The sequence below is a fragment of the Cydia amplana genome, chromosome 4 (assembly GCF_948474715.1).
Source record: "Cydia amplana chromosome 4, ilCydAmpl1.1, whole genome shotgun sequence".
NCBI lineage: Eukaryota > Metazoa > Arthropoda > Insecta > Lepidoptera > Tortricidae > Cydia > Cydia amplana.
The window spans coordinates 19,407,213-19,417,439 of NC_086072.1; the positions used below are offsets into that span (position 1 = coordinate 19,407,213).

General features: G+C 37.7%; 2 protein-coding genes across 2 annotated transcripts; one reads left to right on the forward strand and one right to left on the reverse strand.

The window, feature by feature from the left end:
• Positions 1–68: 68 nt before the first annotated feature.
• LOC134647366 (zinc finger protein 706-like) lies at positions 69–3,020 on the forward strand. The gene is made up of 3 exons (XM_063501700.1): positions 69–277; positions 469–612; positions 2,765–3,020. Exons 2-3 carry the CDS (start codon positions 469–471, stop codon positions 2,852–2,854), a joined length of 234 nt encoding a protein of 77 aa, XP_063357770.1. The 5' UTR covers positions 69–277; the 3' UTR covers positions 2,855–3,020.
• Positions 3,021–6,127: 3,107 nt separating this feature from the next.
• Positions 6,128–9,486, reverse strand: LOC134647676 (DNA repair protein complementing XP-A cells homolog). The gene is made up of 5 exons (XM_063502031.1): positions 9,482–9,486; positions 9,029–9,245; positions 7,967–8,191; positions 7,197–7,359; positions 6,128–6,644 (listed from the first exon to the last, which is right to left on the reverse strand). Exons 2-5 carry the CDS (start codon positions 9,241–9,243, stop codon positions 6,369–6,371), a joined length of 879 nt encoding a protein of 292 aa, XP_063358101.1. The 5' UTR covers positions 9,244–9,245; positions 9,482–9,486; the 3' UTR covers positions 6,128–6,368.
• Positions 9,487–10,227: the final 741 nt, after the last annotated feature.

Here is a 10,227-nt window from a genome sequence, read left to right on the forward strand (position 1 = left end):
TTGTTTGTATTTTCAGGCGGTTTTAAACGTAAGCGGAACTTATCCGTCGCCTGGCGATGCTGTCATCTACCATTGTCTAAATTTTGTGATGTGATTTTGTAGGTAATCTCCGAGATTCGTTTCTCCAGTATTATTTTTCTGCCCCGATTCTATCACATTCACGAGCTAAGCGTCTGGCGAGACTACGCTCTAAAATAAACAAGGGTTGTAAGCAGGTGCAAAGCGCCTAGTTTACAGTTCCGAGTTCATTACCACCGGACACAGCTTTCCCTCAAAGGTAAACCACGTTTTAACCATATCTTGTGAAATAGATGCAGTTACGTGGCATTAGATGCATAACAATCGGAATTTGTCCGTGATCGTGTTATACGTTACTTTCATTTGTTCGTAATGTCTTTCTTAACAGAGTCGAAGTGACAATGGTCTGACCAAAGCTATGCCGAGTGATCGCGTTTTGTTTGGTTGCAGATGGCTCGCGGACAGCAGAAGATCCAGTCGCAGGCGAAGGCGGCGGAGAAGCAGTCGAAGATGAAGAAGCAGCAGGGGCACAGCGCCACCGACCAGAAGAAGGCCGCGCAAAAGGCCCTCGTACACGTCTGTGTGCTATGCAAGGTAACTTTCACTACTTTTCTAAAAAAAAAGGAAAAAAAAAACTTCTAGAAACTATAGTGTGTCAAAGGTCTGTTTGATTTCAAACATAGACAGGGAGAATTATACTATCTTTGTCTAACACTAGTACTAGCACCCAAAAGAAAAGGATGAGTATACTTTTTTTTTTATTCCTATTTACTGACAAGATTTGGTTGACCCAGTATATATGAAAGGTTGGCGAGGTACTGATGGACCCTCACCAGCAGTTCATGCTGCTGTTTAAAAAGGTATTCAGTTGTAATTTGAATCTTTTCCAGACAAATTAAAATTGCATTTGTTTTGTTAAATTGATTATTGATGAGCTAGAGGTATTTCTTACTTTAAAATAACTGATTAGTCTGTCAATCTTATCACCATTTCTATTAACAGCAATGTTTGACTTCTATTATCCCAGCTTCTATTGACAAATACTAGAACTTCTTTTATTTGTGAATAACTAATTTAAAAAAAATACTAACAAAAAAAAAGGTAGATGTTGAAGTCCCTGACTTTTGAGCTAGGTAAAGACCTGTGTTACAGCAGTCAGTGTCCTCTTCCAGACAATAGAAACTACTAACTTATAGTCTAGAAGTTATTCTTTAGTTTTATCTTTAGCAATATGTGGATGCAGATAAATCTACTTAAAAATGTGCCATAGCCTATAAAATGTATTTACAAACAATAATATTCTCTGAAGTCATTATCTTGTTTATCTTTTAATGCCTACTGTTATCTTGTAATAAGACTACTTAGGAATTCCTCAACCTCTGGTAATTAGGGTAATTATCTATTATCTCAAATGTGATAAACTTTATATTGTGGATTTAAAAAAAATAGTTAATTGGATAAACTATACTTGGTCAACCAGATCTTGACAGTAGAAAAAGGCGGCAAATTTGAAAAATGTAGGCGCGAAGGGATATCGTCCCATAGAAAATTTAAATTTCGCGCCTTTTTTTACTGACAAGATTTGGTTGACCAGCTTTATTTGTTAACCTGTCTACTAACATACTTAGTTGGTAACATGGTTTAGTTAAAACTAAAAAAAATATCCAAGATAACCATTGTTTAAAGAGGCCTTTAAATAATATTCTTAGCCAATGCAGAGAAAACTTATCTTTCATATAGCTGGTCAACCAAATCTTGTCAGTAAAAAAAGTCGCGAAATTCAAATTTTCTATGGGACGATATCCCTTCGCGCCTACATTTTTCAAATTTGCCGCCTTTTTCTACTGTCATGATCTGGTTGACCGAGTATAGGTGTATTATGTAAATGCCTAAATTGAATAATAATGAAATTGAAAAAATTTCCATTTCTCCATGAGCTATAAAGAAATGGCTGAAATGTCTGAAAATTAGGTAACCTAGTGAGAACAGTCTTATGTATGCCCCACCAGTATTAAAAAGTAACCCAGGACTCCCAGGAGACATGATCATGTGCAAATAAAAATTATTTATTATTTATGAGTGGCCAAAATACATCCACCCAAATGTTGGTGGACTAAAAAGTTGACACAAGTATTATTAATTTCATTTACAATGGAATATAGTGCCATAATGATATAATGGAATATAAACAAGCAAGCTCAGAATATTTGTTCAGGCTGTTTGTAATGGCCATTTGTGAGTATTTATTATTCTGCCAGCTGTTTTTTTATTGGACGTCAATGATATTTACATAGACTATCAATGACATTAATGTTTCTAAGAATCCAGAACTTAGGAGCATTAAAATAATATATATCTTATTGTAATTGAAATAGGAAAAAAAAAAATACATTGATAAATTTAATGTCCTCTGTGCTCCTCTCCGCAGGCCTGTACCGTCACATAGGGTAAATTGTCAATTCTGGCCACTGGCTGGTTATTGAAGGGTGGCCAGTTATTGACACCTTATACTAAAATGAATTCTGTTTATAGGTGAATTGAATTCATTTTTAGGGTTCCGTACCCAAAGGGAAATAACGGGACCCTATTACTAAGATTCCGCTGTCCGTCTGTCTGTCTGTCACCAGGTTGTAACTCATAAACGGTGATAGCTAGATATTTGAAATGTTCATAGATGATGATGTATTTCTGTTGCTTCTATAGACAAGAGAATTGTGATTGTCAATTTGTCATATTTTGTTCCCAGGCGCAGATGCCAGACCCCAAAACCTACAAGCAGCACTTCGAGAATAAGCACCCCAAGAATGAGCTCCCCGAAGACCTGAAGGCCATCTAACACTGCATTTCTCAGCATTTAGTTTTACGCACTTATTTAATACTTAAGATTTGTAAAAAAATATGTTACCGTCTAGACAAACTTCATTCTTCGTTCTCGTACAATGTACATGACTCGAGCCAAGCCCCCAGCTCCCGGCTAGAATAAATTATACAATCTTTTTTAATGAGATTTTTATTTCAAATTTACATGCAACTTTACATCTTAACTTATTTATAAACTAAAACGAGACTTAATCGAGATTAAATTTGAATAAACTTGAAAGTGTTAGTTTTTCGTACTCTCACTTCTTATCAACAAATTCGTCGCACTCAAGCACTCAACTCAATTAGTACATAGAAACATGGAAAGTTATTTCTACGTCAAGCTGTTACTATATCCCGCCAGCGAGAAAATCTAATAGCGACTGTTATGCTTCTACTTAAGGTTATATTTCGCTTGGCAATTGGACAACTTTAAAATTATTGATGTAAAAAGTAATACAAGGTTCGATAATTATACCATATGCTTATAAATACGAGGTAGAAATATTGAAGGTAAGTAGACAGATGCAGATTTAAATGTATTCAGGTAACTGTGGTAAAATTAGGCATTTTTCATTAAATTAAATTCTTAAATTATAATTAATATTACAACAATGGTAGTAATCGTAGGTACACATTTTTCATTTAAAATTGATAAAAACACATTACTGGAAATGTCTTGATCTTTAACACATTCCGTGCCGGAAACCCGACTATCGGGTATTTTATGATTTCGTTCCCGGGCCGGACGACCCGATAGTCGGGATCGTGGTACTACAGTTTATATGAAGAAATTTTTGTGGCTTGGCGCGGATGTCTTGTTTGGCTGGGTGGCAATGAATGTGTTAAATTCGACTTATTAATTTAACACAAATTAAGCTGCTTTTTATTTTTAAGTAACGTACAGTCACGAATATCTTGCAGAATTAAGCTTTATAGAGTTTTAAACAGATGAAATTCCATATAATACTTATTTTGATCAGGACCGGGACAAAGTGGCGTACTAGAAGAGGCCTATGCTCAGCAGTGGGCGATAAAGGGCTGATATGATGATGATGAATCCACTGAGGCTTCGATGCTGATAAAACTTGTTTATAAATGGGATTCTAATACCAAATTTTACAATTTTTATGTAGCATGGTCACGCAGGAGAGGATTCGCACAGATCCGGTGTGTGAGCGAGACAGAGCGATGTACGTACCAGGGCTCGATGCCAGTATTTTTTTTAAACCCCGTAATAGCCAAATAATTTGAATTATTTTTTTCTCTTTACGTAGGACTGAATCATTTATTACTGAATCGCGATTAGAAAGGGATTGAGATAGCTGTCAATCCATATTGATTTTGACGTAAGTGTATGGAAATCTGTTATTTCTAATCCCTTTCTGATCGCGGCATGATAATATTAAGGTTACAACTTTTTATTATTAGATTGTCCCATTAAAAATGAAATAATAAACCAAAGAACGTAATAATACAGGTATTTTTGTATGGAGCAAAAACCGGTTTCCGACCCCTGGTACGTACATAATGATCAGATCTGCGTTTAATGTATCGCCTAAAAAACTTTAAATAAGATACTGCAACTATACTTGGTCAACCAGATCTTGACAGTAGAAAAAGGCGGCAAATTTGAAATATGTAGGCGCGAAGGGATGTCGTCCCGTAGGAAATTTGAATTTCGCGCCTTTTTTTACTGACAAGATTTGGTTGACCAGCTATATTAACCCATTCAGGGCCAGCGACTCAGCGTATGGGTCATGCTCAAACAGTTCCGCAGGGCCAGCGACTCACATGTGAGTCCTGAATAAATTCTGATTTAAACTTAAACGAAACGTAATTTGATGTAATAACGTAAGTAACATATAAGCTAACAATCATTTCTATAAGGCATATTAGGATAAAAATTATAAACACGTTTTTTTTAATGAAAACAGGGTCTCGAATATTCAAGTTTGGTTTACTATCAGTGCAATATAGTAAATATACTGAAATTCTATATACATAATGCGATGCAAGCAAACAGAAAAATCTATATTGAAAAAATACAAAAAATATATATATTTCAGAAGTTATTGACAGGGCTCAAGGTATGGGTCACCGTGGCCTGGCGCTACTTGTAAAAACTGTTAATGTTTCCGTAGCAGGCTAAAATAAACTTTATTGGCTGGTTTTAAAGCTTATTTCATGTTGAAGCTGTTTGATATTGTACCATTTTACAACTGATTACTGTTTGGATGATGGTAAGCAACAATTTGTAGGAACCAAGCCGTAGTATAATAATATTTTGTTTTGTATGAGGGGTAAGGCAACGAGGATTTTTTCCCACTGTACTTTTATGTCATAATATTTGGTGATCGTTGTATTGTATCTTAGGCAATTACCTACTAACAATGATGTTAAAGTTAAATTTTTTTCGTTTCAATATAGAACAAGGCGGTTGAAACAGTCACCACTAACTAATATGTATTGTATAACAAATAGTTTGTGACAAATATTTACAAGTTTTTTCAAACATCGTGGTTTCTACGGCAGATTAGAAAGTAAGTACTATAATACATTTTAAGTTCTCTATTGTTACTAATATACTGGCGTTTACCAAAACAAAGATAATAACCGACCAGGTGTAAGCTTATCGGACACACTTGGACAATAAACAAGAAATGCATCCGAACGGCGGCGGCGGTATTATCTTTCATGTGGTATTTGTCACAAGAGTTCAAGATGTGATTCATCCCATCCCCCCTATTAGAGATGTATTTTGGAGTAACATGGAAAATATTATTTAGTCACGATTTATTCGTTGGCGACATTATACTCCTCCTGTGCTGTTTAGTGATTTCGTATTTTGTGACCATGGCTATGGATTACCGGAATTTGAACCCGCCTAACCTGACCGACTGTGCTATGAACTGGACCCCGAACCTGCTTCATCCGAATGACCTGGCTACGAATTCTGGAACCCTGAACTCACCTTTGTTGAATTTCATCTAAATCGGGAAATGGTTCTAATTTAACTTCCAAGATTTGCCCCAAAAACAACAACAAAAAACACGGCAAGTTAAATAGAATCAGACTAAGCTAAGTTGGCAGCGATTTTGATAGCACAGGCTGAGTACCTAAGTGTAATTTAAATGTCATACTTATTATGAAATTATGACGTTTAAATTAACACTTGCACAGGCTGGGCTATAAAATTTGCTACCAACTTAGCTTGGTCAGACGTTAAACGCTTGTAGAAAGTAAAAATATTCACTCCTACAAACTGCAATAATTAGTTTCTTTTTTGATAGGCACAGAAAATCGGTGGTTAGTAAAAATGTTGCATAATGCTGTCCAACTGGCCGGCTTCATAAGCGGCGATTTATTTACCGTTCGCGCCAGGCTCGAGACCCATAAGCTGAGTCATGCGTTTTAGCTAAAAACGATTTGTATGGTGGCCTGGCGTATTGTGTACGCTCGGCGGTTCGTGGCCATGAATGGGTTAAAACCTACATCTTCTCATAAGTCTCAGTATGTCCGCACGTCTTACACACCCTACTGTAACTATCGCTGTCCTCGTCATACGTTTCCTCCCCCCACTCATGCTCATGTCCATGTATGGCCTTCCTCCCCTCGAAGAGCGAGGAACGCGCCGCCATGCGCAGTTCGCGCAGTTTCCTCTTCGTGCTGGTCTCTTGAGCCTTTTCGCGGCGTTTTTCGCGCGCCTCGTGCTCGGCCTCTAGGGCTTCCTCGCTGCCCCAGACTTCTAGCGCGCGTGCCTCCACCTAGAAAGATGAAAGATTTAAAAAAATTGGATTTGTTAAAGTAGTCAAGGCAAGAAAACGCCCCAAAAAGGCTGCAGAGGACGGTAGTTGTGCAAATCTTTGAGGGAAGGGAGGAAAAATAAAATTCGTCGACTGTCTGAAAATTAGGCCATTCAGTGGCAATGGAGATCTATAGCCTGTCAAACAACTTTGTCAGTAGAAAAAGGCGCGAAATTCGAATTTTCTATGGAAGATAACGTATCGCGCCTACATTTTTTAAATTAGTTTTTTCCTACTGACGGCAATGGCTTAACAGCAGCTTAATAGACTATATTGGCAGTTGGCACCCCAACACTAACACTAGAACAATATTATTCCGCCAACTGAGTAGATGATGATGGTATCATGTAGTCCTTCATCAGATTTCCATTGTTCAGGGTCCTGCGGTCTTCTCCAGCTCCGTCCAGCCAAGCCCAGCTGATGCCTCCTTTTCAACCGACCTTTACCCCTTTTTCCAGAAATTTGTCAAGTCGGCCCTTGATACTAGAAATGTGGTAAGTTAAGGTCCTGTACCTGAGCCCGCAGATAGAGCCGCATGTCGCTGTAGTGAGCCTTGTGTGGGTTGCGACGTCTTATACAGCGCAGCGGCGGTGGTCGCTTGTCGAGGTCGCAGTCTTTTAGCAGGAACTCCGTCTTGGCTTCTGTGCGGGTTATGAGCGAGTGGGTCTCATCATTCCTGTTAAAGTTAAGATTAATGAAAGTTAAAGAGCAATTTCGCTATCTAACATAAGCTAATACACTTATACAGTCTCATAGCGATTTTGGGTCAAACATTAGGAAATAAAATAAAACGTAATGACAGGTGGGGTTTAAGACAAAGGGGTAAAGTAAGATAAAGTTCTTAACAATCAACAACTTATTCTATTTAATTCCTATTCCATTTAAAAAGAAGCCTTGTGTGTAGACTTCTTTTTAAATGGAATAGTCTTTACCCATGTCTTATTTATTTACCCCACCTGACCCTTGTTTAAAATTAAACTACCTTAATTATTGTATATTATCAGAATAAAAGGGCTTAATAGATAATAGATAGAATTATGCCAATTAGAAATATTTATGCTTATTTGTATTGGACAATTTTGGACTTTGGACACTTGACCTTTTTTATATTTTTTCCTAATTAGAATTGGAAAATCCTTTTCAGAAACCTTGAACTCATTACCAGGTTGGTACAACCAGGTACCAGGTTGTGTCAAATTAAGGATTAATGGGAAATCAGAATACCTATATAACCTTACTGGCTTATAAGACCTGAATCACCAAAAGTGGGATTCAAAACTTACTTGCACTCATCGCACACACTGTAGTCGAACGTGTCAAACAGGTAGGACATAGGGAACGGTTTCTCACACTCCAAACAGTGTGGCTGCTCGCTCTCATGGACCACTGGAGCTGGTGCTTGGACCTTCTTGATCTTGGGCTCGGGCTCATCCTCTTCTAGAAGGAAGCCGCCGCCTGTGTCGCGCGCGCGGGTGCCAGCTACTGAAGAGGATACCGCTTCTTTTACACTGCGAGGAATAAACATAATTTACTGTTACAACACTGACAACTTTTGTTGCCAGTTTGATTGTTCCAATTTGTCCAGCCTATAAATAAATAAATATTATAGGACATTCTTACACAGATTGACTTTAAGTCCCACAGTAAGCTCAAGAAAGCTTGTGTTCACAACTTCAAGGGCGCTTAAAAAAATAAAACATACTGGGTAATTTTATCTTTCTTGGCATTAATTTTTTTTTAATTCCATTCAAAGATCTAACGATAGTAAATGTTACCATACTGAATTGGCCTATCTATCAGCTTAGCACACAAAAAAAATCAAGCATCTACCGCTATATTCACGTCACCATAAATAAAAATCTCATCGTACTCCTGGCGACAGGTGAAAAATAAAAAAAAATCATAACTCCGAAAATACGAAAAATCGCGGAACATACATGGGGGTGATTCAGATAGCCCTCTAGGTCCTCTACCTCCCAGCTTCAGTATATCACTACTTCTTGGGACACCTTGTATAATATACAAATACATAGAATACAGCCAAGACTCATGATCAGAATATCTGTGCTCATCACGCAAATAAATGCCCTTACCGGAATTCGAACCCAGGCCTGCGTCTTCACAGGCAGAGTCACTACCCGCAGGCCAGTCTGGTAGTCACAAAATACCTTATACTGATTTTGATGCGTTATTTTTAAATAGATAGAGTGATTCAAGAGGAAGTTTTATGTATAATTTGTTAACTCGTGGGAAGCCGGGGCGAGTCACTAGTTGGTTAATAAAATACTTAATCGCCCAGGCATTTTAATACGCAGAATAAGATCACAGCTTATGTGATTACTAACGCGGGATGAAGTTTAATAAGTCGCGCGTCGTGCAGAGCTCGTGCCTTCTGCCGCTGTCGCTCTATACGAGCCCGCTGAGCTGCAGTCAGTGTGGTACCCGAACTTGTGTCACTGGTGCTGGTGTCACTAGTGTTTGAGGTGTCACCAACATTTGAGGGCACATCTGTGTCCACGGAGATATTTTCACTGCGAGACAGCTCACAGGTGCTCGACATACCTGTCAGAAATAATTTTGATTTAAAAACAACAATTTTCTTAACAAATATTCAAATTATTACTCGTTCTAATCATCAGGGTTTTCAAATGTTGAGCAATTTCATTAATGTAAGTTATTATGTCTTTATAATGAAAACAAATCTTCTGTTCTGTGTACTTTTTCTTGCAATGTGAGACACTCGCCAACCGTTAGCTGAAGTCGTATCGTAAGTACTTTGGTAAGTTAATATCGTTTACCTGGTGTTCTTCTCAGTAACCCGATTGTTTTGAGCACATGTATTTATTTATTTGGCGCCAAGCCAGTTCGATCTCAAATTTTACACGTGATGTTGATCAAAAACCCTGCACCCCACGAACAAAACATGAACAAAACTGCCTAAAAAATTTGAAGATGAAGAAGTGTGAAGTAGGACAAGTAGGTACATGTCAACTTGTCATTGATTTGACGGCACAAACAGAAGCAAAGCCTAAAGACATGGACATGGGGGTTCCATAGCAGGCAAAGGGTTCCAATTGAAACAAATGTAACTTGAAGCAATTACAATAATTAAAAATTATACTGGGTCAACCAAATCTTGTCAGTAAATAGGAACAAAAAAAATATACTCATCCTTTTCTTTTGGATGCTAGTACTAGTGTAAGACAAAAATAGTATGATTCTCTCTGTCTATGTTTGAAATCAAACAGACCTTTGACACACTATAACAATTATACATTCCCTATTTTTTTGTTGCATTGTAAGCGTACTTTGTAAATAGAAAAACCGGCCAAGTGCGAGTCGAACTCGCGCACGGAGGGTTCCACACCAACAACAAAAAATAGAGCAAAACAAGCAAATAAACGGTCACCCATCCAAGTACTGACTCCGCCCGACGTTGCTTAACTTCGGTCAAAAATCACGTTTGTTGTAGCCCCACTTATATCTTTATTTTATTCCGTTTTTAGTATTTGTTGTTATAGCGGCAACAGAAATTTCTACTGTC